We start from the raw sequence: 27858 nt of genomic DNA on the forward strand, positions 1-27858 counted from the left end.
GCTCTGATAAGCATGGGGCAGGAGGGCCGGCCAAGCCTCAGCCTCAGCCTCGGACAGGCGGCCTCCATCTGTCCCTCCTCAGGAGGCCTGGGCTCTGCTGATGGGCTGACGGCCTAGGTCACACCTCCTCTCCTGAGGCCTCAGTGACTGGCCTGGCTGACAGGACTCTTCCGGTGTGCAACCTGGAGGCTGAGGCTGGGTACAGCCCAGGGGGCAGGGAGGTCTGGCAGGACAGGTGCCTTTGGATAGAGGGTAGGGGTAGGGGGCAGAGGCCACTATAGGCTGGCAGGAGGCCCCTGGGACTTCAGTTATGTGCCAGGCCCTTGGGGTCACGCAGGGTCCACAGAGACGGAAAGGGTGGCAGGCTCCTTGGCTTCCCATGAGCTCCTGAGGAGTCAGGGCTGGGGTCTCAGGGTCTTCCTCTGGATACCTGAGCCCAGCAAGCCCAGTTCCCCAGTCCTAGGGTGGTGGGTCCAGGCCAAGGGCAGGAGGGACAGGGAGCAGCTGGAGATCCACTCCTCAGGCTGAGGGGAGCCCTTCCAGAAACAGCAGGCTGATGCTCTGGGGGTGGCTGCAGGTCTCCTTAAGGTCTCTGGGGACAGGGAGCTGGCCCAGGTAAAATCTCAGGGAAGCTCCTCCCCCCTGGCACAGGCAGGGGGGCGTCCGGGGTGCCCAGCCTGCAGGTCCTGACACGCCCCCTGTGCCCCTAGGCTGTGAGCGCGATCGCCTGTCCTTCGGTTTCTGTGAGACGCTGCGCCTGCTGGGCCGCTGCCAGCTGCCCACCGTCCGCGCCCAGTGCTGCCGCTCCTGTCCCCCGCCCGGTGTCCCCTCCCGCGGCCACCAGAGGGTCGCCCGCCGCTGACCCGCGCCCCGGCCCCCAGCGGCCAGGACGCACAGACAGACTGACGCACGGACCTCAGCGCCCAGCATGGGCTGTGGCGGAGCCCCGCCCCTCACGCCCTAATGGTGCTAACCGGGGATCCCACCACTGGCAGGCTGGGGACCCCTCCCTCTCAGAAAAGGTATTTTTTTATTCTAACAGTTTGCATAACATTTATTATTATTATTGTCGTAATAAACAGGCATCTACTGTTTCCAAGTGCAGCTTGGCTTCCTCTTGGCTTGGAGGAACACCCCCTTGCCACGGTTAGAGAGCATCTTTTCAGTCTGCTCTTCTAGGAGGTCTGCAGGGAGAGAGGGGCCCGTGGGGACAGGAAGGCTCAAGGAAGTCAAAGCAGAGGCAGGCTTCTAGAGGAGGTGTGTGCTGGTAACAGGTGGTGGGAAGGTTTTTTGGACACCAGGTACAGCCTGGCAGAGGCCCAGGGGGTGCTGGTCCCACCCCTTACTTCATGCCCCCTGCTCAGGCCCCCCACCCCACCCTTTCCAGACCCCTGCATTTCACAGGGATTGAGCCACACCCCCTTAAGAAGCAAGGCCCATCTTGTCACCAGCAGGGTCTACCCCTGGAATGAACCCCATGGACACATCCCTGGCCCCTCCGGCTTCACCTGTCAAGTCCATCTGTACCAGGGTTGGGGGCAGGAGCAGGCAGGTCAGACCCACCCTTGATGGCCCTTTCTTTCATCTTCTCCATGCTCAGGGACGGGGCTGGGCTGGCTCCTTCCTCACTGCCAGTCCCAGGTACTGGGCTCTTGCTCTGTTGACACGTGGTCCTGCCACCCAGCACCTGCCACACCAGCCCCTCCCTGCCTGCCACACCTCGTTCCACGGAGTCAGACTGTGGTGAATACACCAGGGAGCAGATGGGCACGAGGTATTTTGAAGTGTGTCCTGGGCCCTGGTGAGGGGTGCAGAGACTGGAGAAGGCCAGGAAGTGACCTGAACAGGCTCCAGCCCTCACCTCTGACCATGAACCTTGGACTTGACCATTTTACAGTCTGCTCATGAGTGCTGCTCCTGGAAGGGGCTTGTCCCCTTCTCCACTCACATTCTGTTCTATGGCTCCAGGAATGCTCTGGAGGAATGGCTTCCCAGGGCTTTCCACTGCGGCAAGAGCAAGCCCTTACAAGGGACGGGGAGCAGGGGCCAGCGCTGGTCCCAGTCCCAGCTGGGGCACTGCTGTTGTGCTCTGTGACCCCAGGAGCACCAAGCCTCTCTGAATCCGTGTCTCGGGAGGAGGCAGAATCCCCAGCTCCTCGCCTGCTCTGTCTGGGAATCTACTGGAGCTCTCCCATGCTGTCACACTGTGGCAAGACATTTGGTCTTAATCATTCTCGTGTGTTTTTCCGATGATGGGGGGTGAGGGGAGTGGCGTCCCCAGTGGCAGCTGGGCCTGAGCTGTCAGCCTAGGCAGGAGGCAAACAACCCATGACTCAGGCAGGGCACGTCACCGCTGGTGGAAGGAGGGGTGCCTGCCGCCCGGTGGTTTAGGGGCTGCTCCGGACACAGGGAACTCTGGCTCCTGATCCCTGACCCACCCTGTGCTCCCAGCCCTCAACTGCAGCTTGGACATGGCTTCAGGGCCTCCCAGGGCTGAAGGCATTCTGTCCCACCTGCTCAGAGCAAACCAAAGGCAGGGATGCAGAAATACACAGTGGAAGGTCGAGAGCCACCCCCGCCCCCACCTCCCACTTAAGCCCTGCCCCGCTTTTCAAGCCTTTGGGGCTGAGTCCCTTCACAAGTGAATGTAACTGCATTTCAAGTCAGAATGTTATACAAATTAGTTTATTTTGCCTTTTAGTAGGACAATTCCAAAATTTAACTGGAAGATAAGCACAGAAGCTGCTGGGACATGGAAGGAAAAGAGTCACTTGGCAACACCCCGAGTCCTCCACGGCTGGCATCCAGCCTCCCAGAACATAGGCAGGAAGGCAACGGCGTGCAAAGTGAGGAGTAGGGATTTGTGCAGTAATACAAACATTTAGTTAAAACAACAACAGCAGACTGGCTATTTGCCTAGAGTACTTCCTATATCGAGATAATGTAGAAGCCAGAGCCGTTCCCAGCAATTAACAGTCTTGGCTGGTGTGGGTCAGCTGTCAGCATGACTGCAGGTAGCCCAAGGCTACCTGGGGTAAGAAGTGGGCCCATGTGTACATAGGGGGGTCAGAGAGGGTACAGACGTGAACAGTGGTTCGGGAGGCTCAGGTTTACATACACACGAGAGAACATGTTATACAAAATAGATGTACATAATCTAGAAAACCTTGATAAAAATAGCCTATAAAAATATAAACTGTAGTGAAAATATACAAAAATATAAACAAATGTTCAACCCATAAAAAAACAAAGAACTCACCAACATGAAAGCTGGCAGTTCCCACCTGGTGTGATAAGGGTGGCTCCCCTGGCCTGGTGTGTGCGTCTGGGAAGCTGGCTGAAGGCTGCCCCGCCCCAGGCTGGGATGGAGGCAGCGCCTGTCAGAAGGGGAGGGTACGGAGCTACTCTTTCCTCGGCACAAGGAGAAGGGAAGCACTGGCTCGAAGTAGTGGGAACAGCCCCTACAGTTGTGGAGAAGGAGTTGGCCACAACCTGTCCCCAGTCTGGAATCAGGTCAAGCCGTCCCTCTCCCACCTCTGGACACCCAGTGCTTTATTCCAGAAAGGAGAACTTCCAAGCAAGTGTTCCCGGCCCATTCCCTCCACGACCTCTCTCTGTTCTCCCATACCCATTGCCTGGCCACTGACAGTGACAGCCTGGAAATACTAACACACCACTGACCGCTCGGGGAACGGCCGGCACCAGGGGCTTCAGCCACACACGGCAGGTGCCCGGGCCCAATCCAGGTGCTTGTAAGATAAGTCTTTTCAAGGCAGGAAGGACAAAACAAGCCTATTGCTAAAGGCAGCATTTTAGTCCCCAGGATGTGACAGTTCCAGGGGAAATCAACTTAGGGGAAACTAAAATCTCAAGGAAGTTGGCGCTGTCCAGCCCCACTCCTGCTGCCATCCCCTAGGCTGGCGGCAGAGGCGGGAGGCGGCCTCTGCCAGCCCCAGTGGTTGGTCCTGTGGGGGTCTGTGCAGAGCGGTGAGGCTGCAGCCTCGCCTCAGAGTGAACCCACTCACAAGACAACTTCTTGGAGCTGTCTGGCCTCAAACAACTGCTCCTGATGACCAAAACAATGATAAAATACATTTTTATACCCACATATAGAGGCCAGCTCCCCAGACACGGTGAAAAATCAAACCCACCAGCTTAACCAAAGATAGAAAATGGAACTTGGTCTAATATGCTGAAATGCTGTCCTGGCTATGAGACTGCTAGAAGGGTGACAGTAAGAAAAGAAAAACTATGCTTATGAAAAAAAGCACTTCTTCAAGTTACAGTGCTTCAATAATCTGAGTGTGTTTAATATCCACCAAGGATTATTTCCAATTTTTTCCAGGTAGTGTAAAAAAAGAAAAAAATCCACTAAAAACTTTTTCTTTCCTATTTGACTAATACTGTCCAGGAAAACAGTCTCACATCAATACATCAGGGATGGTCCACAGAATGATTATGCAAAAATAATCTTCCTTGCACAGAGCCTCTTTCCGGGCCTTCAGAAAGGTCATGTTCTAAGTCCCAGAACTGCCTGGGCAGCCTGACACCCTGGGGACGGTGGTCGGTGATGACCCCACAGGGGAGGACGGCTGCTGAGTACAGGGTGTCTCAACATGGCAGTGGGGAGGGGACGCCCCGGGAGGGCTCACCAAAACTCTGACCTCAAACGAAGGCGCCCCAGGCCCTGGCAGCGGGCCTCCCACCACCCCAGCCCAGCACACTGGCTGTTCCCAAGGAAGCCACGGCTTCCAGATGCCCGACAGCAATCACTCTGCAGCTGCACCGCCACCCTGAAAGCACCCCCGGAACAGCTCCCTGCATCCCCTCCACCAAGGCCAGCCCAGGGGCGGGCCTGCTCTGTAGGACCATGATCCGCGGTTTCCTTGGAACCCCATCCACACGTGTAGAATGAGCCCAGGGTCAACTCTCAGATGGAAAGAAAGGTTCTGCACAGACCCATCTGGAGCGGTGTAGGCAGAAGAGCGAGCATGGGGTGTCTGGAGAGCCAGGCCTTCCACCAGCAGGTTGGGAGTTACTGTCTGAAAGGCTGTGCGTTAAAGGGCAGAAGCTAGTCCAGAAGTGGGACATGGCCAGCACCTTGAAGCCATCAGCATGAGATCTGTGGGCTTTCCACAGGCCATTTCTGAACAAGGGTTGTACTTGCTTTCCTAAGAAAATCCCTTCTTTCACACGAGCCTTATGTCACCCAAAGCAGTCAGACCCTGGCCCAGGAGTGTGCAGGCGTGGTGGGCGTCCTCCACGGCTACCCTTCAAAACAGTGCCTACAACCACCCACTACGTACAGGAGCTACCACAGGGCAGACGGCACATGGAAGGTTTCCTAAGGGCAGAGACATCAACACGGCTGACAGATACTGTAAACAGGCTCTTGAAACTAGCCAGCTCTAAGCCTGGTGAGGTACCGATCAGGCGGAAAGCATGACGGGACAGGAGTAGCCATCTGCCGTGGCATGCAGACAGCTGTAAACAGAGGAGACCCGAGTGGAAACGAGAAAGTGCAGTGTGGCTTTGGACGTCTGCCCAGCAGACTTCCAGAGACCCCGGATGTTACATTCTGGATGTGGAACGAGTGCAGGCGTCTCTGCAGTTCACCCTTTGGCACACTTTGGTTGCAAGGAGAGCAGCGTCCTGGGTGGGGGCACGGGGCAGCACTCAGGTGTCCTCTTCCTCGTCACTGACCAGCTCGCCCTTGTCCGGGCTGGTGTCTCGTTCGCGCAGGAAGTCCTCCCGGATGGCCTCCAGCTCCGTCAGCTCCAGCCGGACCTTCTCCAAGTGGTAGGCCCGCCGGTTCCGGATCTGCCGCAGGGGGAATGGGTTCAGGTCCCCAAAAGAGATCCCGATGAGCTTCCTGGTGGAACACGGCAGAGACAGAGCATCAGGGGGTCAGGAGAGAGCTCAGCCTGGCCTGGGGGCCTGGGGGCGTGGGGAGGCGGACCCCAGACGCCCTGCAGAGGGCCTGACGTGGGTATGTCACTCAGAGGCCGGTGCCCACACAGAGGCGCAGGGTGCGCCCCGGATGACGGCCTGGATCCAGCTCCACCACACGCTCCCCGCGTGACATGGACCGTGGGCAGCTCCCCACGTTCGGGCCCCAATCCCTCATCCGTACACTGAGTAACGGCACTGCCACCTCCCACATGGGTTTACTCGAGTTGCCGCCGGGGGCACCAGGACCTGCTCAGCGGTGGTGGGCCTCTGCGTCCTCAGAACCGGCATGAGGCCTGGTGTGGGGCGCCCTCAGGAAGGCGCTGCTGCTGGATCAACTGACGGGGTGAACCGACGCACAGATGCCCCAGCAAACCTGGGGACAACTGTCAGGCCCAGTCAGTGGTGTGACAGGTATTGAGATGCAGCATACGGAGAAGCGGGCAGTTCATAGGTTTCGTACTATCCCCAGGTCTAGGCACCCACCACAGTAAACATTTAAAAATCATGGGTTTTGCCCCTTACCATTGGCCAGCAGTTTAGTAAAAACGGAACTAGAAAGTGCCCAAGGCCTGGCTATGGACTTCTGGCACTAACCATGCCACGCCTCTGCAACTGTCACAGAAGCCGGTTCCTCCACCCCTCAGCCCCTGCCCTGCTCCTGCAGGCCCCAGCAGCAGGGACCAAAGGCCTGACACTCTTACAGACCCCAAGAGAGGCTGTGATGAAACAGAAATGTCACTGGACTTCCCCCAGCTTCCTCCCCATCCACTCCTGCTGCTCCTCAGTCACGTGGGCCGTTTTACTGTAAGGGGTACACAGGTAAGAAGACACGCCCTTAGCATCCCTCCCTCTTATATTTTTAAACACCCACTTCTTAGACATGCCTCACACCAAGCCAGACGATGCTCCTGCCAGAAGGTAAAGGGTCAGAAAGTCTGGCTCTCAGAGCTGAGCTCCCAGAGTGTGTTCTAGAGCCAGTGAGCAGGAGCATAGCCACAGCTCAGTGAGGGTCTCGGTGAAACCAGATGCTGGCCGGGAATGGGGATCCAGATCTGCAGGGCCAGCCCCTGTCCTCTGACAGCTGTTAGTCACGGGTTCCATACACCTGGAATCAAGGTGTCCAGGCCCTTCCTTGCTACAGAAAAACCAAATTAGACTGATACTGTCCGCTGCCTCCACCAGTCACTGCTGTCCATTAACGCAGCCTGAGGCAGCATGGAAACCACACCCCACTCTGCCTCGGGCCTGGAAGGTCCAATTGAGAGATGAGAAGTGCCCTGTGTCAGCTAAGTTCAGAAGACGATACTTTGCATGTGAGAGGTCCCCAAGAGTCCTGACTCAGAGACTGGTCTAATCCTGTTTTACCCACCTCCCCTGACCACATCTGACTGGGAATTCCCTGCCTCCTCCTCTGCAGAACCCGTGTACTGCACAGTTGCTGCTCCTTGGGACTGCTAATCTGGGGAGCTTATTAAGCACTGGGGCCCGACTACAGAGGTGGGGCTCCACTGCAGGCATCTGCAGTCCTAACAACACCCCCGGGGTGACCCTGCTGCAGTCAAGAACTCTGGGTCCAGGGGACCTTGACTTCCAGCAGGCACTCACCAGGTGGCGCTGCAGGAGCATGCACGACAGACCATGTCCCAGTTCCGCCTGTGTCTCTGCCACCCAGCAGGGCATCACCCACAACCTGCACAAAGTTGTCCCGGGCTGGAGTAGGATGCCCTCCACATGCAGTAGCTGTCAGAGTGAAGTTCACTTCACACCATTCTTGTTGTCTTGACCGGATGTGGGATTAACGAATACTCCCAAGGTTCACCCCTTGGATATCCCACTGTTGATACAGCAACAAGGCTGAATAAAATCTGAAAACCCACTTCCCAAGCAAAAGATCCTAACAGCAGTGGTGACGTGTAAGGATGCCAGGTATGGCCCCAGCCAGTATCTTCTCCCAACATCCACCTCCCTGGTCCCCTTGCCTCACTCAAGAGAACCACAGGGGAGAATGGTCCTCAGGCCCCTCTCTCTGGCTCCACACACCCGCTGTCCCAGGACCCCTCAGCACTGGTGCCCTGCAGCTCCTCCTGGCTGATGCTGCCCAACCACTTCTCATGACATTGGCCAAGAAGAGAAGCCGCCTTCTCTTCTTGTGAGCATTAGGAGGGGCAACTGGTGTTTGTCAAGGAGGTGGTCACCCATCAGTGGATCAAAGCGTCAGTTTAGTGAGTCATGACGAGCATTTTAAATATGTGATACACAGAGTAATTAGAAAATATCAGAGGGTACAGCACAGGTCTGTACCAAGCACTGAACTATTTCAACAAACAAATTCTCTTGTTCCAGTTACAGACTCTCCAGTATGTGTGTCCCAGGTTGTGAGATAAAATGTTCTTCTTATGGGTGGCAGTCAACAATTTGAAGAACATTAATACACTCCAAATGTTTGTCAGTGAAAGGACTCCTGTGGTTTTCATGAGGCCACAAGTCTGCTACAGGGATCCACTCCCATACAGGAAAGATGGCTCCCAGCACCTCTGTGCAGTGAACATTAACGGGGACTCAGTGGTTCACACGGAGAAGGCAATGGCACCCCACTCCAGTACTCTTGCCTGGAAAATCCCATGGACAGAGGAGCCTGGTAGGCTGCAGTCCATGGGGTCTCGAAAAGTCGGACATGACTGAGCGACTTCACTTTCACTTTTCACTTTCATGCATTGGAGAAGGAGATGGCAACCCACTCCAGCGTTCTTGCCTGGAGAATCCCAGGGACGGGGGAGCCTGGTGGGCTGCCGTTTACGGGGTCACACAGAGTTGGACACGACTGAGTGACTTAGCAGCAGCAGTGGTTCACAAGGATGTGCACCCCACTTGCCTAACCAACAGCAGCTCCACAGAAACCCTCTGGTGAACACGCCTGGGCCGCCAGGGCCAGAGCAGCTGCGAACCGTGGTTCAGGGGACACAAGGACAACGAGGGTGGCCCGGACAGTCCCCCTGTGTTTGTGGAGCGACGGGGATGCCTGACCACCCGCTGCCCAGGCCAGAAAGCCAGGGCCCTTCCAAGTCCAAATTCCCTCTCCACTCCTTTCAACCTGCCCACTCAGATCTGCCTCTGGGGGCACCTCACTCCAGGCTACCACCTCTCTCACCTGGAGCCTGGGCCTCCTGCAGCCAGTCCTGCTCCAGCCAGATATGCCTGGCTCATGTCCAACCAGCAGGGACTTCCCAACACTCAGGATGAAGCAGCCTCCTGGGGAGAGTCTACAAAAGCCTTAACAACCCTGCTCTGTTCAGGCCTGGCCTCAATCCTGCCGTGCCAGCCCCACCCTGGCCGAGCCTCTGGGCAGCTCCCTAAACATGCTGTGCTGTCACGCCCTGCACATGGCTCCTGGGTGCCCTCTGCCCAGTGGGCCCAGGCCCTGCCCTGACCAAGCCCAGTTTACCCGGGCTCCCTTCACCACAGCTCTGAGCAAACCCTGCTGGAACAGCCTCACGAGCTCTTCGAGGACAGGACCTGCTCCTCACCCACCACCCTCTGTGCCTGGCAGAGGGCTTGCTATGTGGCAGATACTCAGTAAGTGCTCCTGAGACAAGGAAGGATGTACTTTGGTTGCTAGGATTTATGTTTATTGGGTCAAGGATAAAAGCTCAAGGGCTCTGCTCTCCTGGACATCTGGGGGTCCCCCAAGGACTCACCTAGCATCCAGGATAGTGCGTGTGAAGTAACGGAGGTACTTGAATATGGACATTGAATCCTGAAGTTTCAGGATCTCCTCTTCCTTGTATTTAAAAAGTGCCAGGGCAAAGCGGAAGATAACCTGCAGAAGGACAGGGAATCCATGAGGAGAGAAGCACCAAGCTCCAGGCACTAACTCCAGGGATGGGAGACCTGCCGGAGCCCTGGGAGCACGACCTGCAAGGGGGCCGTGGGGCATTCAGGCACGACCTCAGGTGCCTGCCATTCTCAATAGAAAAACGTTCTCAACTCTCTGGTAGCGTTCAGCAACACTTCAGCCCAAATCAAAAATGTCCTTAAGGAGTAGAATCTTTGTGGACTCCATATTCAGCTCACAGTTCTAGTCCATAAGCTATACAGGACTAGAAATACATGTTAAATTAATCAAAACCAGGGTCCTCTGATTCTGAAACTTCAAAAGATTTTGAAACTTCTTCAAAAGCTCTGCCTCCAGAGGTAGTTTTTATCTCACCTACTAAAATTAGGGTCTGAATTACTGATTTCTGAATATGGGGAAGAAAATGAAAAAAAAAATTTTTTTTCTGATTTGTCTCTGGGTCACTGTGTTCAGGCCAGAGGAAATGGACTCCGGGTGCTTCTGCAAGTTCTAGCAGCTCTGGAACAAATTACTTCACCCACATCTAAGGGTGTTGGCTGGTCTGCAACAATGTGAATTTTCTCTTGTTCAGAAAACAACACTTATGGAGTTTAAATAGGTGATCCTTCTCTTAGCATCCCTACCTGTGTCCCAGTGGGAAACACTGTTGCAGCCCTGGTTGAGAACTCTTAATAGTGACAGACTGAATTTAAAAGGTGATGATGTATTATGTTGGACACAGCAGGGGATTAATAATACACACTCAAACTTTGCTGGTGGGAGCAGAAATTGGTAAGGCCCTTCTGCAGGCAATTTGGCATTCTCAATGAAAACTACAGGGTCTTTTGATTCTGGATTTACCCTGGACCCAGCACATCCACCTCTAGGACTAAACCTATGGATGCATTTGTACCTATAGAAAGACAGTTATAAGAAGTTATTGGAGCACAGTTTGAAACAGCAAGAGACTGGAAACAAGATGAATGTCCATTATCAGGGGCCTATTTGGTAAATTTCTGGTTTATCTGGAGAAGGGGATACTATGCAGAGTTGAAAAAAAAAAAAAAAAAGAGCCAGATCTATATACCCTGACATGGAACTATCTCCAATAAATAATAAATTGAACAATCATATTTTAGATATATATCAAATACCTTGAAAAAGAGATACAGTACATTGAGAAGAACAGTTAGGAGACTGGGAATCTCCTTTCTACTGCACAATCTGAGTTATATGATTTGAGTTTATCATGTATTACTTATTCACAAACTGATTTTTTTTAAAGCATACACAGTCTGGGTGGGAGGCCTGTGAACAGTAGGGCTCTGAAGCTGGCCCCCTGAGTCTGCCCCAATCATCTGCTCACTCTGGGCCTCTAACTCCTCAACCATACAATGGGATAATGCTGCCAGCTGTTTGATAGAGGCTGAGGCTCAGATTGCAAACCATCGAAGCCCCTGGGCACAGAGTCGTTTCTGATGAACAAGCAACTGACTGCAGTCTCCTGCGACCCCTCCGGTGGCCCGCAGTGCTGGATCACTCTGCCCCTTGGTAACCGTCGCACGGCCCAGCTAAGCCAACCACTCTGCTGCCTCTGCCACTGCCCATGGAATCATCCAGTGAGCAGACCCACCTTTGGTCCCTCATAAAGGAAAGAGTCCCATATTTTAAAGAGGATGTCGCTGACGACGCTATCCACAAACACCACCAGGAACCAGTTGAACGTGATGAGGGTGTAGTCGACTTTGTACTGGTCAAAGTGGGCATGCAGTCGAGGCAGCTTCTCGCTCATGAGGTCTCTGAACACCCGCTGGTCCACCTGGAGAGGGAGCAAAGGGGAGAAGTGTATGGGGGCTGCCATAGCACAGAGTGGGTCATCCAGGGCCCCGGGGAGCTGCAGGCCCATCACAATGCACAGCGGCGTAGCCATTCCAAATGCGTGGAAGGCTCACCCCAGAGCGGAGGGCTCTGTGCCCCAGAAGCAGCTGACCTCACGGCAGGTGCTCACCGAGTACCCGCTGACTGTCATCCTCTCCACAGGGCAGGGTGCTGGGTGCTATGGCCTGAAGCCACTCATACACTCCAAATGCCCCAGGAAAACAGCTGCTGCAGGGCCGGTGGAGCCCTCAGCCTTGCTAATCTGTATGGAAGTACAGAGGGTGCAGCTACACAGGCCACAAACCTGAGTCCCTGGCCCAAGAGGAAGTGTGGCATCACCACATCCATTCACCAAGTATTTACTAGCTGGGTGGGGCAGTGAGGGAGCCAGAACTTGAGTCAGCAGCACCTGAGCTTGGCTCTCAGCTCTACCATTGACTCCAGAGTGGCCTTGGGCACAATGTATTCTGGAGAGTTGTTCCTCGTCTGGAAAGCAGCAACAGTCTCTTTCTCCCAGGGCTTCTGTGAAGACTATAAGAGACTCAGGTAAATACCTATCAACATAGGTGGCTGTTATCTCTCCATGCTCTGTGTCAAGCAGGGGCCAGTGCTGGGCAGAGGCTTGAATCGGGTTCAGCCCTGACCTCTAGGAGCTAAAAGATGAGTGAGGAAGGAGGCGTATGGACTGTTATGCCAGCCATGGCAGGGCTTGGTAAAGATGTGTTTGCAGAGCATTACGGAGCCCCAGACGGGTCCAAGTCTGGGGGAGACCAGCCCTACAGTGGGGAGCACAGGACTGTGGGCAGAAGGGGTGTAAGGGAGGCAGCCCGGCCTGGCAGAGGCACCACGCCCCTGAGGGTCAGACTTCATCTACAGGCCAGGGGCTTTTCCAGCCTTTGTCTGTGACCCACGAGAAAACATACGTCAACATCACCCAGTCTGCATCGAACAGAAACAAATCTTTCACAAGCATTACTTAACTTCACACAGTAGGACACACTTTGATGCCTCAATTCTAGTCTATTCAACTTAATGTGATGAAAAACGCTACTGCCAACCCCCTATACTGATTTCTCTACTCATGTTTGAAAAATGCAACAGGCAATGAAGGAGAAGCATCAAGAGGCTTTGGGCAGGAGAGTGATGGGGCTGGATTTGTGCTTTAGGTCTGTCTCTCCACCTGGAACAGAGGCTGAGCTAAAGGGGAGGCCCATGGAGGCCCCCCACACCCAGAGCAGAGGGGATGAAAATCTGAGCCAAGGAGAGGTGGTAGGAGGGGAGGAGCACCTAGATCGGAACTACATGGAGGTAACGTCTGTAAACCGTGCAGACCCTCTGCAGTCAGAGGTGAGGAGGGGCGCTCGGAATACACAGGCCTCCAGAGGGGCATGGAGAGGGCAGAGTGTGGTCCCCTGAGGCCGATCACAGGAATGAGGGCTGGGGAGACTGAGACATACTGGTGCCGGGGGCATCTTGAGCAGGACAACTGCAGCTCACCAGGGATCCGGGCCGAGGCTCCTCCGCCTGGGTGCAGTGAGGTCACCGCTCCACCGGCGAGCAGTGAAGCATCAAAGAAGAAAGAGACCCGCACAAGAGAGCAAGCAACCGCGCACAGCGGGCCACAACCAGGCTGTCCAGGAACAGGGCAGCTGCGCAGGAAATGTAGGCCTCATTAGCGTGCCCTGAACGGCAGACTGAGATGGGAGTGTGAACTGGTGCAACCCCCTGGGAGAGCAATCCGGCAACGCCCAGGAGACAGGAAGACACCCTGCAGCAAGCCTGCTCCTAGGAATGGATCCCGGAAAACCCGCCAAACTTTCACCCGCGTTATCAGTCAAGGTAGAAGGTGTGTGAATTCTTGGGATGACTGAGATACTAAAACAACTAGAAACAATCTAGATCAATGTTAAAATGACATTTTAAAATATCCTTTTTTAAGGAGAATCTAAAACTTTGAAAAACTCAATTGTTTATCCTTACGGAAGGCTTTTTTTTTTTTCTTTTTAAATACAGAAGTCATTATAGTAAAAAAAATAATAATAATTTTTTTTTTTTAAAGAATGTTACACAGGTTCAAGTATCACTGGTTGAAATGTAAAAATTTGAAAGGCAAAGTAACTTATTCCCATTGTTTTCTACAGAAATGATTCTAAAGCATTGTAAAGTCACCTTAGGGTATACAAAGGATAAAATGCAGGAATCATGGTTGGAAACATACATTTTTGTCCAGTTTGCTTTCTGGCTAGAAGAGACAAAATTTCAAAGACCTGAATTAGCTGAAATGAATTATAATTAATTTTTCTTAGAAGACTTAAACAAAAGCACATAAGTAGTTTTAAAACCATCTCATGGTATGCAAAAAGTATCGCCCTCTCACCTTCTCACCTACATCTATTCCCCGCTGCTGTAAGATTCTGAGAGGTGGACCAGTTACTGAAAGGCAAGTTGTCAAAACATCTTAAGGGTCCGTGCGCAACAGCCATGACAAGCCATACCTGGGCATCCATCCTCTTTTGTCAGTTTCCCTGGAAGCCCAGACCCTCCCACAGGAAGGTCAGCATCACTCACTAGTGATGGTATTTCTGCTGGTACTATTCCATCCCTCAGCATATAAACAACAACTACCCATCTGCACGCACTTCAACCTTGGCACTGGCCACTGCCGGGGACGAGAAACAACAGGAGCAGGTGCCGCCTTTGCATGCACGCAACTTTGCACTTTGCATGCGACTAAGTCGCTCAGTCATGTCTGACTCTGTGACACCATGGACTGTAGCCCACCAGGCTCCTCTGTCCTTGGGATTCTCCAAGCAAGAATACGGGAGTGGGCTGCAGTGCCCCCTCCAGGGGAGCTTCCTGACCCAGGGATCAAACCTGCATCTCTTACGTCTCCTGCGTTGGCAGGTGGGCTCTTTACCAATAGTGCCATTCGCATGCGTGCACAATGCCTTTAAGAGGCTGTAAACAGCCAAGGGAGACGACAGCTGACCATTGGGCCAAGTGATGGTGATGTGATGCCCTCTGCCTAGAAGGACTGGGGTGAAAGTGCCTGAGAGGAAGGGACCAGTCAGCTGGCCTTGAAGTGGGAGAAGACCCAGGCACACGCCTTTCCTGCCAGGTAGGTGGCAGATGGTGCCCTGTTCTTGAGGCTGCCTGGGGCTTGGCAGAGGGCTGGTGTAGGGAAGGCTGCCAGGGGACGCCTGCTCAGGCCTCTGTTCAGCTCTCTGAGCTCAAGAGGAAGTGGAATGACTATATTCATCTCTGTGTCCCCAGCGTCTAGTGAGGTCCTGGCGCTCAATGTACACTCAGCTGAGGGGACAGATGGAGAAGCTGCTGAGTGTCTGGACCGCAGTGCAGCGTGAAGGGGCTCAGCGCTCAGCTCTGGCAGTGGGCAGCTGACGGTGAGCTGCAAGGCACGGCACTGGGGCTGACCGCACACACAAGGCTATCCCCATCTGAAGAGTGGCCTTACACAACATCCGTTACAGAAAAATGGTTCAACACCTCATGTCCAATCAACCGATGGAATATTACCAAATATGACATTGAAAACTAAACAACATTATGAGAAAATGCTCGGGCTATCATGTGAATGTGAACCACCCAGGATAATCAGCTGTCAATCTGGACACTTAAATGTATTGGGGAAAAGTCAAAAGGAAATATAGCAAAACGCTAACTGTGGTTCTCAAGTTGGTAGGGTAACAGGTGACTTTTCATTTCCCTCTTAATATGCATCTCTGTATTACCTAACTTCAGCGAGCATCTGTTGGGCTTCCCTGGTGGCTCAGATGGTAAAGAGTCTGGGGAAGGCTGTGAGAGGCCTGGGCCCAGTACAGGGAGGTCGTGGCTGAATCCGTGAGTGAGACGGATGGAAGGATGGGTGGGTAAAGGCAGAAAGGGAGGACAGGAGCACCTGCAATGATGCAGGAGAGGGGACGGTGACCTAACAGTGGTGAGAGGACCAGGGAACAGATCTGAGCCAGCTGGCAGGTGGCAGTGATCAGAAACAGCAACAGGGGCACCGAGGGACAGGAAGGGGGAGTGTGGGCTGACCCAATTTCCGGCCTGGGGTCTATGGGTGAGGGGGCAGTGCAGGTGCTAACAGAAGGCAACAAGGGGGATCCCTCCAAAGACAGAAATGCAAATAGGAAGTAAAACACAGGGCCCAACCAGGCCAATAGAAACCACACGAGACATTTACAACAGGGATTTTCCCAGGGTAGTGGTCACACTGGTAACAGAAAGGCCGAGAAGCCAAACAGTTGATGGTGAGGCGGCCCAGAGGCCAGGGCAGGAAGCCACCCCTAGGCTGGAGCAGGGGGAACCCCGGTGGCACAGACAGGAGCTGGTGCCAAGGAGGAGACAGAGTCACCGGCAGGAAGTGCCCGAGACAGAGAGGGGAGAACGGCCCTCAGTTCCCTGCCCTCCTCCAGGCTCCCCACATGCCTCTGCTGGCCACGCAGGGGCTGGGAGATGGCCCGGGCCTGCGGACCCGCTGTAGGGAACAGACAAGAGCAGGGAAGGGCAGGGAGCGGCCGCGAGCAGGCAGACCAACTACCGGCACGAGCCTGGAGCCAAGGATGCTACAGCCCGCAGACCAGGCCCAGCTGCAGTCAGGAGACACAGGGCTCTCGGGGAGGAGGGATGGACACAGGTCAGACAAAGGAGGAGAGGGCTGCCCGCTGGGGAGCAGGGGGAGTCCATCCAGAAGCCAACAACAGCAGAAGCCCCAGTCCGGCACGGGAAGAAATGCCCCGGGCTGCAAGGGCCAAGGGTCTGGTCCTGAAGGTGGAAAGTCACAAGTGGGACCGGAACCCCTGGCCCTCCCAGCCCACATCATCCTACCAACCCCTGGCTTCAGACTCCAGGAGCGGTGGGCAGGAACTGTGCTGTTCAGACCTCCTGCTGCGGGCGGTGCTCATGGCCCCAGCGCTGTCCCTCTGGATCCATCACGACATTGTTCACAGGAGCCGTGTCATCCCTGCTGCTTCCGGCCAGTGAGCGAGCAGGGCAGGGGCACGGATGCAGGCGGCTCTCGTGTGCACTTTAACAGGTGACCTTGGCTCGAGGACTCCACACTGGCCTGACCAAAACTTTCTGAGAACTGCACAGCAGGCTGGGGTCTTCCCCACCACTCAAACCTCCCTCCTTTCACTGGTCTGGGGGTTCTCCTGTCCTTCCCCAGTCCCTCCCCTTGATCCTTCATGGGTTTTCCCCTCAGTAGTCTCTGGCACATCTGCTTCTGCCTCAGCCTCTGCCTCTTGGAGAACCAGAGCTAACACACCCAAGGCTCCCCAGGCACCCCTGAACTGTGGCTTAGGCAGCCAGGCAGAGTCCAGGGGAGACAGTGCTGAGCAGTGACCACAGAGCAGGTCTGCTGGCTTCCAGGGCACTGAGTGAGCCCGACTGGGCACTCATTGGCTTATGAGCAGCCCGGCCCAGTCTGGGGGAGGCGGGAGCGGGCGGAGGGGGTGGCCTCCATGTGCGCCTTGTCATGCCCATGGAGCCTCCCCGATCAACGCTTAATTCAGGTCGCATTTCAGCTCTATTTCTACAAGCTGCTGACTGAAGCACAATATTTTTAGAGTACCTGGGATCCTAAAAGAGTCTTTGTGTAATAGTCTCGAGGCATGAAAACTTCCACTATGGTGACTAGACACCAGAAGGCATCTTCTTGTTCCAGGTACAGGAGGGCCACAGCCACCAATCTACAAGCAAACGGAGAACAAGGTGAGCGCCAGCCCCGTGGCCCAGACCCAGGCAGCACAGCCCATCCTCACAGAGGCCTCCATGGCGTGCTGTGCTCTCTCACACTAACACGGCTTCTATTCTCCAGGAAATAACACTGAGTTAAGTATTTTGTGGCAAGGGAAGCATTTCCTAGTTTGAAAAGCAAAGCTACATCCACCTTCCCTTTCATTTGGTTTTTGTTTAAAGATGATGAAATTATTTCCCAATGACGTCGGCCTCATTTTTAAAAATGTTTTTCATAAGATTTTGCTAATGCAGCTAATTCTTTGAGTTTTTTGTTTAAGTTCCAACTAATCCTTTTACGCACAAAAAATTGAGGGGTGAATACAAGAGAGAAAGAACATACGATGGTTTAAAAACAACTTTCTTGATACCAATCTACTTGAAATGGGGCTTCACGCAAATGAACCATCCTGGGGGCTTTCTCAAAACACTGCATCCATGGCATGCACGTGGGGCAGGAAAGGGGGCTGTGTGTATCAGCTGTTCCGTCACTCACAACGGAAACCTGGGTCACTGTCACCACCGAGAGGTTACCCACCCAGTAACTTCATCAGCTCTGGCTCTGAGCGGGCATTCGGGACAGAAGGATGGGAAGAAAAAGGCAATAGAAAAGCCCCTCTCTACACACCCAAGAACTTCTGCTTGTGCATCACTTAAGGGAGAGACCTGAAGTCATTTCTTAGAATTTGTTTTTGTTTTCTTCCTTGGATAAAATTATAATGAAATCTCCAGTTAAGAGGTTAAAAAAAAAACTGGGAAGGGGATGCCTTGAGTCAGCATGAATGGGATGGAGACTAGAAAGGTTACAATGAGTAAAGATGGGTAAGGAGGGAGAAACAGGATGAGCTCAGCACCTGAGGATGCCACGAGAAGGGGCAGAGAGACTGAGATCCGCAGAGCCTTCGAAGACATCATTTTAAGCTAACTGATGTTCACGATGGTAGGCGAGAATCACTTAGAAAACGCTGCTGCTGCTACTGCTGCTAAGTCGCTTCACTCGTGTCCGACTCTGTGCGACCCCATCGATGGCAACCCACCAGGCTCCCCTTGGGATTCTCATCCTTGGGATTCTCCAGGCAAGAACACTGGAGTGGGTTGCCATTTCCTTCTCCAATGCATGAAAGTGAAAAGTGAAAGTGAAGTCACTCAGTTGTGTTCGACTCTTCACGACCCCATGGACTGCAGTCCACCAGGCTCCTCCGTCTACGCGATTTTCCAGGCAAGAGTACTGGAGTGGGGTGCCATTGCCTTCTCCATAGAAAAGGCTAGTGTTCTGCTAAAGTTATGGGTTCTCAGAATGTGTGTACAAAATAATGTGGATGGAAAAAAATCTAGTAAAATGGTTAGAAGTCCCAATGGTGATGGTGCAGAGAAAGTCTAAATTAAAGCTGGAAGGTGTCCTAAAGTGGGGAAGAGCTGATTCTATACCAGTGTCAGATAAATGGGATGCTATTGCACCCCTAACAGGCATGCTCAAGTCCTCACCAAGATCCCTTAAGTTTCAGAAGGTTTTAGCTTTCAGGAATTTTTAGACTGAGTATGCAATGTGAACTGTCCATTTAAGCAAAACAAGGCTGCTTTGTTAGGCAATATCTTATTTACAGCCTTTTTTTTTTTTTAGGGGGACCATTGAGGAGCAGTTGAAGTCCCTCTTACCTTCAGGGCACAGAGAGGGGACCCTAGCCTGACCAGCACAGAAACAATGACTTCCTGGAAACCACTGGTTTCAGGTCTTAACCAACTAACATTCCAGCTTAAAAGCTCTTCTTCCTGCAATGCTCTCATCTCAGATGCAAAAGTCAGTCCGTATCCAGAGGTCTGTATCCAGCATGGATGAGGATTAAAAAAGGCCCAAGAGCTGCTAGAATAAATGTCAGCATTCAAAACGCAATGCATGCACTTGACTTACAGGAGAACTGCTAAAGATCACACATGGGGCTTCTTCATTCTTTGTTCGTACTGCTAGCAAATACGAACATAACACGAACATAATCCACGATGATCTAGTGGATTATCTACTTTGGGAGGGATATAAATGGACTCTACTGACAGCAGCAAGTAGAAGCGGCAGGAGTGCGCCAGCTAGTAAGAGACAGACAGAGGCAAAAAGCAGCCACTAGCGGTCACAGTCCAGCGACAGGAGCAGCTTCTCAGAGAACAGACCTCAGTGCCTCCCGTGGCTTCATGCCAGTGCAGCTCAGCTCAGAATGAGGAGCCTGGACTGTTCAGAGAAGGTGAAAGGCTTTTCAGTGTCCTTTGCCTATGGAAGCAGGGAAGCATGCCAGACCTGCAGAAGACGCTAGTCCAAAATAAAACATGTTTGGGCTCTTCAAGGGCTACGTTTTGACCAGCTGCAAAATTGTTTGGGACAACCTCATGACTGACGAAGAGCCTGTATAAACAGGGAGTGCCCTTGGCGTCACATCATGCATTTTAAATGAATGAACGCAAACTGCAGATCAAAACCTGAGTGTGAGGACAGCAGCAAGGAAATCTAAATGAGAAACCCAGTTGTTTCAGTTTAATGTCTTAAGACTTTTCGAAAGCATGCTTGTTTTTCTCAATTATTCTAGAATTGTTGATGGGGCATAATTAAAATTAGCTTACTGCAGCTATTAATACTTCTTTCCCTTAAAAGACTGGCTTTTCTTGGCTCACTGGGAAGGCAAGGGGGCTATCAGGCAGTCCATGGAGCAACAAGTTTTCTTAAGAACGAGGAGGAGCCCTCCATGGGCTGGGGACCCACCTGTTGAGACCCTGGCAGTAGCCAATGTCTGGATTCCGCCAGGAGAAGGCAAGCAGGACGTTGCGCAGCTTCTGTATGCCTTCTGAGGTGGGGCATGAGTAATGCTTGTTGTTGGGCAGAGTCCGCAGCAGGTCCAGCTCGATCTGCTTGGAGGCCGGATTCTGTTTCTCCAGCGCCTTCTGAAGCAAAGTCTGGAAGTAACCGGGCTGAGTGCTGTCCTTGAACTTCTTGATGTGACGGTCCACACACCACTTCCACACCTTGGAACGGTGCTCGTGTGGGATGCCCACACGGACCAGGTTCTTTAATTCCGGGGAACACGTCATCTCCCTGTTCACTGTGCTCGCAAAGTAGTTTTCCCACTTGACCCCAGTGGAGACCTCCTGGTTTTCTGTGAGGTAGAGGGTCTTCAGGTCCAATGCCCGGACTTTGGCGACCAACTTCTCTTCCTCGTCATCCTCTGGGACAGTCTTAAACCCATAAATGTCGTATTCACTGTTGAGAAAAAACAAAACGAAAAGTTAAATGATGCAATCTGGCGCAAAAAGGTCAGTGAAACATGAAAAAGAACCTAGAAATCTACTCATACTCAAATGGCACTGTGATATATGATCAGGCATTTCAATTCAGTGAGAAAATAATTAACTTCTCAATAAACAGGGTGACAGTAACTGGCTATCTGTATAGAAAAAACTGCTTTAGAGCCCTTCTTGATACTACACGGGAAAAAAAAAATTCAATTCTAGACGGTCAAAGCACTCAATGTAAAAAGCACAGAAAATACAAGCAAGACTGCAAATACAAGGCTGATAAATTTGGCTACATTAATATATTAATACATGTGCATGTATATTTATATAGCATACATATACACATGCATAACACTTATGCTCAAAAAATGCCATTTTAAAAAGTAGAAAGACAAAGGAGAAAACATTACATTAGTAAGATACTAGGGATGAAAAAGAATGAAGGCTCTGGTAGGCAGAATAATGGCCCCCAAAGACGTCCCTGGAATCTGTGAATATGTCACATTATGTGGCAAGAGGTAGAGCGTGTGTGGAATTTCAGCTATGGCACTTAAGACAGGGAGGCGATCCTGGGTGTCCCAGGTGGGACCACAGTAATCACAGGAGCCCTTCAAGGAAGAGGAAGGTAGGAGAGTGGACCAGAGAGATGTGACAATGGACGAAGAGTCAGGGGGACGTGACGTGGGAGAGGGCTTGGACCCACGGTCGCTGGCTTTGAAGATGGAAGAAAGTGGCCACAAGCCAAGGACCTCGAGGTCCGGTGGCCTCGAGGAGCTGGAAATGGCCACACCTGATGACCAGCAAGGGAACAGAGACCTAGCCCTACAACCAGAAGGAACTGTATCCTTCCAACAACTTGAGTAAGCAAGGACACAGACTGTCTCCTAGAACCTCCAGGAAGGAATGCAGCCCCACTGATACCCTGATTTCATCCAGTAAGACCATGCTGGACTGCTGACCTACAGAATCGTTAGACAGTAAATATGTATCACAAACTTAGCAACTTCAAACAACGATGGTGATGGCAGTCACGGGAAACCAAAAGGGGGCCTTTCACACACTGCTCCTGAGTCTGTAAACCTGTAGGAGCACTCTGAAAATCAGATCCAGCAGAGCTGAAGATAGGCATATCCAACATGGAGAAACTCTCACGCCAACACATGGACACGTGGATACACACACCACGATGTCTACTGCATCACAGTTTGTAAAAAGAAAAAAGGGAACTACTCTTAAAGTGTCTACCATGAGATGAAGGAATAAAAAAGTGATACACAACGAAGCTGTGTAAGGCAGATAAAAAAGTTGCTCAGGAGCTACAGAAATCCATCTGTATAATTTCAGAAAACAATGTTGAAAGAAATAAGTCACAAAAAGGTATGAATATGGTAGGATGAGCATATTAAAAAGTGTCTTCAATTAGAGGTACATATTGAAGTGCTGAAAGCAGAAATGACATGCCTGGTACTTGCTTTAAAATATATCAGGAAAAAAGTTTCGGAGAAGGATAAGAAGAAACAAGATTGGCAAAATGTTAATTGTTAAATTATTGGGTTACAGTTACATACGGGGGTGTCATATGATGCTACTACTTTGAAATTCCGTAACGAAAGTTAAAAGTAACTCAACACACACAGTTATTGTTCTACTTATAAATAAAGTTTGAAAACATACAACGTCAACAGTAAAGTCAAACACGTGAAGGAAGACAACGTGGTGCCCGGGGACAGACAGCTGGGCTCCGCCCTCACGGGAGTCTGTCCCTCCAGCTCACTCCCGGAACACAGCAGGAGTGCACGCGTGGGGAACCCGGCTGGCCAGACTGGGGCCCTGTCCTCGCCACTCCCTGGCTGTGTGGCCTGGGCGAGTCACACATCCCCTCCCTGACCCCAGCGTCTGCATCTGCTGAGGATATAAACGCCCTCCTCACTGAGTGTCAAACATGAGCAGTGGCACAGCGCCTGGCACACAGACCTCAGGAGAAGTTCTGTGGCGACGGCACTGGCTGATTCCGACAGCATGGTTTTTACCTGTCGTCTGAGTAGCTCGGACAAGGCAGGCCGGTGCTGTAGGCACAGGAAGGGAAAGGCCTGTCGGGCTGAGGCAGGGCTTCCCCTGGGGCCAGGGCGGGGCAGGAGAAGCCATGCACAGTGGGGGCGGAAACAGGAGGAGACTGGACTGAGCGCATTCACAGACTTCTCCTCCTGCCAATATTTCATGAATCTCATTTTTTAGAAACTAGGATATGAAGGTTCTTAATCCAAGATACTTTACAGGCTGCCAGACTCTGTGATTTTCTGAAAAACATATGCAATACTGTGTGTGTGTCCAGCCGCACTTTGGGGCCAAGCGTGTCCGTGGCTTGCGTCAGACCCTCAGTGAGTTCTGAACCACTGCATCAGGTTACCCAAGTGTGCTTCCCTTACAGCAAAGGCCCAGTTACCCACTTAGGGGCTCCTCTGCTTTCAAACTCCCCATGAGTGCAGCTGTACCCATGGGTCTCTGGAGAAGATTCTACTCCTCGGAGGACTGGCTCCTCTTATAGCAAGACTGGCAAGCATCCACGGTGGCACGGTACATGCAAGAAAAGTCTTGAAATGAAAAGACCTGGGCTGAATCCCAGGTCTGTTACTTGATTATGACAGCAAGATTGATGAGCTTACCTGACAAGGACTGACAGTCCTTGTCATGAGCATCGAAGGGGACACAGAGAACCGTGTAAAGTTCTTGGTGAGTAGCCACTATGGTTAAAGGGGGGCTTGAGAAATGGGTCCCCCCCGCACCCCCAGCAGTCGTGAGCTCCTTTACCTGACAAGATGAGGTTTAATGAACGCTTGCTCCGGATGCTCTGGACTCTCAACCTGCAGAGCGTCCTCCAGCAGCTGGGCTATGACATCCCGAGCAGGCCCCTGTTCTTCTGAGCAAACTGGGGTCTTCATTTCTTGGAGCAGTATCAAGTATTTGCTTTCTATCTGGCAGAGCTTGGCTTCCAGGCTAGAATACTGCAGAGAATGTGATAGTTACCTCCGTCCAGACAGACACACGGGAAGAGCAATCCTCAAGTACCTCAAGCCATCAATGAATGACAAGCCCAGAACCACCAGGAAGTGAGCCAGAGAGAGACTAGATCCCAGGCAAGAGATGAATTTATGCCACAGGCCACTTGTCTTATCTAAACGGTCCACTGGGCCCCCTCTTCCCTCTGGGGGAAGTACTGGTAATAAAGTAATAAGCACAGAAGTACTGGTAATAAGGCTTCTGCATGTCAACACATGAGTTCTGGACAGCGTTGAGGTGAACAGCAGGAACCAGGCCACACACTCATTACTGAGGTCCAGCTGAGCACGGCTTGGCACACAGGCCCCAGGCAGCCACCTTATGGTATTACAATACTTTCCTTGGATGCTGTAACCCAGCACCAGCTCCCACCTGCTACCTTTTCAGACAAATCAACACATCCCTCGAAAACATGCAGGAACAAGGCCTGGGAAGATGCTCTGAGGACTGTTCAAAAGGTATATGAGGCATTTAATAGCTGCTGACACAGTGTCATTGAATTTCATTTGATTATCACTGGAATATCTGTGATGTCTGTACACTTTGCAAAGCCCTCTTTGAAAGTGAAGTGAAAGTGAAAGTCGCTCAGTCGTGTCCTACTCTTTGCGACCCCATGGCCTATACAGTGCATGGAATTCTCCAGGCCAGAATACTGCAGTGGGTAGCCTTTCCCTTCTCCAGGAGATCTTCCCAACCCAGGGATCAAACATGGGTTTGCATCAAACCCGCATTGCTGGCAGATTCTTTACCAGCTGAGCCATAAGGGAAGACCAAGAATACTGGAGTGGGTAGCCTATCCCTTCTCCAGATCTTCCCAACCCAGGGATCAAACATGGGTTTGCATCAAACCCGCATTACAGGAATACTGGAGTGGGTAGCCTATCCCTTCTCCAGCAGATCTTCCTGGCCCAGGAACTGAACTGGGGTCTCCTGCATTGCAGGCGGATTCTTTACCAACTGAGTTATCAGCCTAGTCACATCTGACTCTCACACCAACCCTATCAGATTCAGAGAAGGCATCATGCTCACCACCCCCATTTATAGATACGGAACTGACTCACACAACTCAACAGCATAAATCAAAAAATCCAAACAATCTTAATTTGGGGGACCTCAGAACTGTGTCTTTTTTTTCTATAAACTTCATTACACCTGTGAATAAAACCCACATCTCAGGGAGTTTCTATTGTCTTCATCACAAAGTGAAATTAAACAGTGTTATCACTACATTTTAAATATATTTTGGTATCAGTAACCAAATCCCTTCAAGCATGGGGGTTGAACTGATTTGAAAGCATGTCCATTTTTGAATTGTTTCTGAATCACATCACTTCCCACCTGAGGACAGAATGTACCCACTCTGACCCACCTTTGCCATCAGATCCCTCTCTCTTCTTTCTGCATTTCTCCGTAGAGCTGCAAGTTCCAAGATTTCCTTATTTAGAAATTTATTTTGGGTTTTGTACCCCTGTAGATTATCCTGTTGGAAAGAAAAAAGTTCATCAACTCACACTGGTTGAATGTTGATTATCCTTTATAATTAATATTTTGCTCCCTTACCAATCAAATAGCCCTTTCTGAAAGTGAAAGTTTCTCAGTTGTGTCTGACTCTTTGCAACCCCATGGACTATACAGTCCATGGAATTCTCCAGGCCAGAATACTGGAGTGGGTAGCCGTTCCCTTCTCCAGGGCGACTTCCCAACTCAGGAATCGAACCTACATTGCGTCTCCTACATTGCAGGTGGATTCTTTACTAGCTGAGCTACCAGAGAAGCCCAAAGGGGACGCTGTGGCTAGCCCTTTCTAAGTTAGAGCAAGTTCTAAGGAACTGAAAATGATTATGAGGCACTTTTTTTTTTTTATTAGGCACTTTCTGATTAAGCTTTATGGCCACCCTTAGCAGGGGAAGGAAAGTAGGGACCACTGCATAATGAAGGAGATGGGGAAATAAAATTTACTTGATGGTGGTGATTTTTCTCAACTGACCTTAGGAGAAGTAAGTAGGACTTATGTCCTAAATCTATGCAAATATTTTATCTACCCACATTCACTGAGGTGGTACAAAAGGTAATGCCTTGTATTAATCTTGTTATTTAACTAGAGAAACTGAACAAATTTTCTGTCCATTCTCATTTTTACTTATCCAGTTTATGCAGAAAAGGCTATACACATATACAATGTTCTTAACAAAAGAATTACACTTAATAATGAATACCTATAACCTACAATGTATAAGGCACTTAAAGAGATTACGTTCCTCAATTTTTTTTACATTAAAAAATTTCAAACTTATGGAAAAGTTGGAAGAAAAGTACAATAAACAATATACCCTTCACCTAAATTTGCCAGTGGTTAACTTTTGACACGTTTGCTTTATGTTTTAAAAGAACATCATAAGGACTTTCCTGGTGGTCCAGAGGTTAAGAATCTGCCTGCCAAAACAGGTGACATGGGTTCAATCCCTGGTCCGGGAAGATTCCACATGCCACAGAGCAACTAAGCCTGTGGGCCACAAGGAGAGCCTGCGTGCTCCAGAGCCCACGCACCACAACAGGAGAAGCCACCACAATGAGAAGCCCGCGAACCACAACTAGAGAGTCGCCCTCACTCTCCACAACCAGAGAAGGCCCACGTGCAGCAACCAGGACCCAGCACCGTCAAAAACAAAGAGAACGTCACAAGCTCGCGACAAGTTCACCAGGTCCAACTACAAGTTCAGGTCTGGCAGAAGCAGATGCTGTGTGTTAGCTTCAACCCTTGACACTCGGAGCCAAGGAAGGGAAAGGCAATCTTTGAGACAATCAGGGCAGTGATTTCTAAATGCTCCCTGCAAAATCCAGTCTTTTACAAATGGGTTTGTCCCCTACTGTGTGTGAAGTTCCCGAGGAATCTCTGATCCCTCGCCCTCAGGAAGAGCTATTCACGATAGCTCCAAGGGTGGTCAACGACCACCTCGGTCCAAGGCCAAGGCAGTCAAGAAAGGCCCTGACCTCTGTGCTGTCCCAGGACAGAGACCACAGCCCCTCCCCAGAGATGTGTCCAGAGATGCCCACATCTCCAAACTGGGAACCACTGTGGCAGCATACAATTTCCCTTGAAAACACAGAAGAACTGAAAATGTTCCCACAGTCCCTGTAATCGCTAACACTTACAGAGCAGCTAAGCATGGGAGAGACCCTCAATCTCACTTAAACCTCACAACTCTACTCTTTGGCAACTGCTCATCATCTCTGTTTCCTAAATGAAGAGCTGAGTCACAGGGAGGCCGTGCGATGACTAAGTGTGGGTCTGGGAGCCAGGCCTGCTGGGCCCTTGGCCCGGGTGCTTGGCCCCAACTCCCACCTGAGCCCTGATCCGCGTCACACGTTCTCAGTCTCAGCAAGAACATGTGTCGTGACAAGGACTGGAGACAGCCGCTGTCAGACCCTGAAGGAGGTCCACAGACTTCCTTTTCTAATCTAAATCATGACGTTCTCCTTTCTTCTGGTGTCTGGAAGCTCTCGTATTTGGAAACAATGAACAAACATCACCAAAAGGCAGGCTGACTGAAGGAAGGTGAGCTAGAGGGCAACTGAGGAATACACTGCACCGTGATGGGCAGACTGGGCACTACAAGGTGGGTCGGGGGAGCAGGACACGTCTTTGAGTTAAACTTCGTGCTAGAGTCTAAGGAAGTCAGGCACCTCAAGGATTCTTTCTCTAGAATGACGATCACAGCCTTAACTTAGACTCTAGCAGGGGGACTTCCCTGGTGGTCCAGTGGTTAGGAATCTGCCTTCCAATCCATAGCAGAGGGTTCCATCCCTGTAAATGAACTAAGATCCCACATGCCAGGGGGCAACTAAGCCCACACACCACAGCTATTGAGCCCACTCTCTGGAGCCACGAGCTGCAACTGCTGAGCCCACACACTGCAATGAAAGATCTCGCACGCTGCAATTAAGACCTGACGCAGCCAAAAAAATAACGATTAAAATAAAACTCTATGGGATGCCAGGTGTTCTGTGAAGGCTTTACATGGACTACCTCTTTAAACCCTTACAAGACTATGAGGTGAGTGCCATTTCGCAGATGAACACTGAGGCAGAGAGGTGAACCAGCCTGC

At 51.5% G+C, this 27858-nt stretch overlaps 2 protein-coding genes across 3 annotated transcripts in view; one reads left to right on the forward strand and one right to left on the reverse strand.

Annotated features, from left to right (window-relative positions):
* ADAMTS7 (ADAM metallopeptidase with thrombospondin type 1 motif 7) overlaps positions 1 to 1094 on the forward strand; it is a 64465-nt gene extending 63371 nt beyond the window's left edge. The window contains exon 25 of the mRNA XM_055556011.1: positions 711 to 1094. Coding sequence (XP_055411986.1) covers positions 711 to 862 — 152 coding nt within the window. The 3' untranslated portion in view covers positions 863 to 1094. The remainder of the gene's footprint in view (positions 1 to 710) is intronic.
* Positions 1095 to 2669: 1575 nt separating this feature from the next.
* Positions 2670 to 27858, reverse strand: part of TBC1D2B (TBC1 domain family member 2B) — an 89582-nt gene continuing 64393 nt past the window's right edge. The window contains exons 7-14 of one of the 2 annotated variants that reach the window (XM_055556760.1): positions 25122 to 25232; positions 23504 to 23697; positions 20166 to 20660; positions 17256 to 17373; positions 11418 to 11603; positions 9648 to 9769; positions 5712 to 5872; positions 2670 to 2745 (exon numbers count right to left, since the gene is read on the reverse strand). In XM_055556760.1, the coding sequence (XP_055412735.1) occupies positions 2681 to 2745; positions 5712 to 5872; positions 9648 to 9769; positions 11418 to 11603; positions 17256 to 17373; positions 20166 to 20660; positions 23504 to 23697; positions 25122 to 25232 (1452 nt within the window). In that variant the 3' untranslated portion in view covers positions 2670 to 2680. Of the gene's footprint in view, positions 5873 to 9647; positions 9770 to 11417; positions 11604 to 17255; positions 17374 to 20165; positions 20661 to 23503; positions 23698 to 25121; positions 25233 to 27858 lie in introns of both variants that reach the window. The other variant, XM_055556759.1, reaches the window with a different exon arrangement.

This window comes from Bubalus kerabau, chromosome 19, assembly GCF_029407905.1.
Source record: "Bubalus kerabau isolate K-KA32 ecotype Philippines breed swamp buffalo chromosome 19, PCC_UOA_SB_1v2, whole genome shotgun sequence".
In the NCBI taxonomy this organism is placed as follows: Eukaryota; Metazoa; Chordata; class Mammalia; order Artiodactyla; family Bovidae; genus Bubalus; species Bubalus kerabau.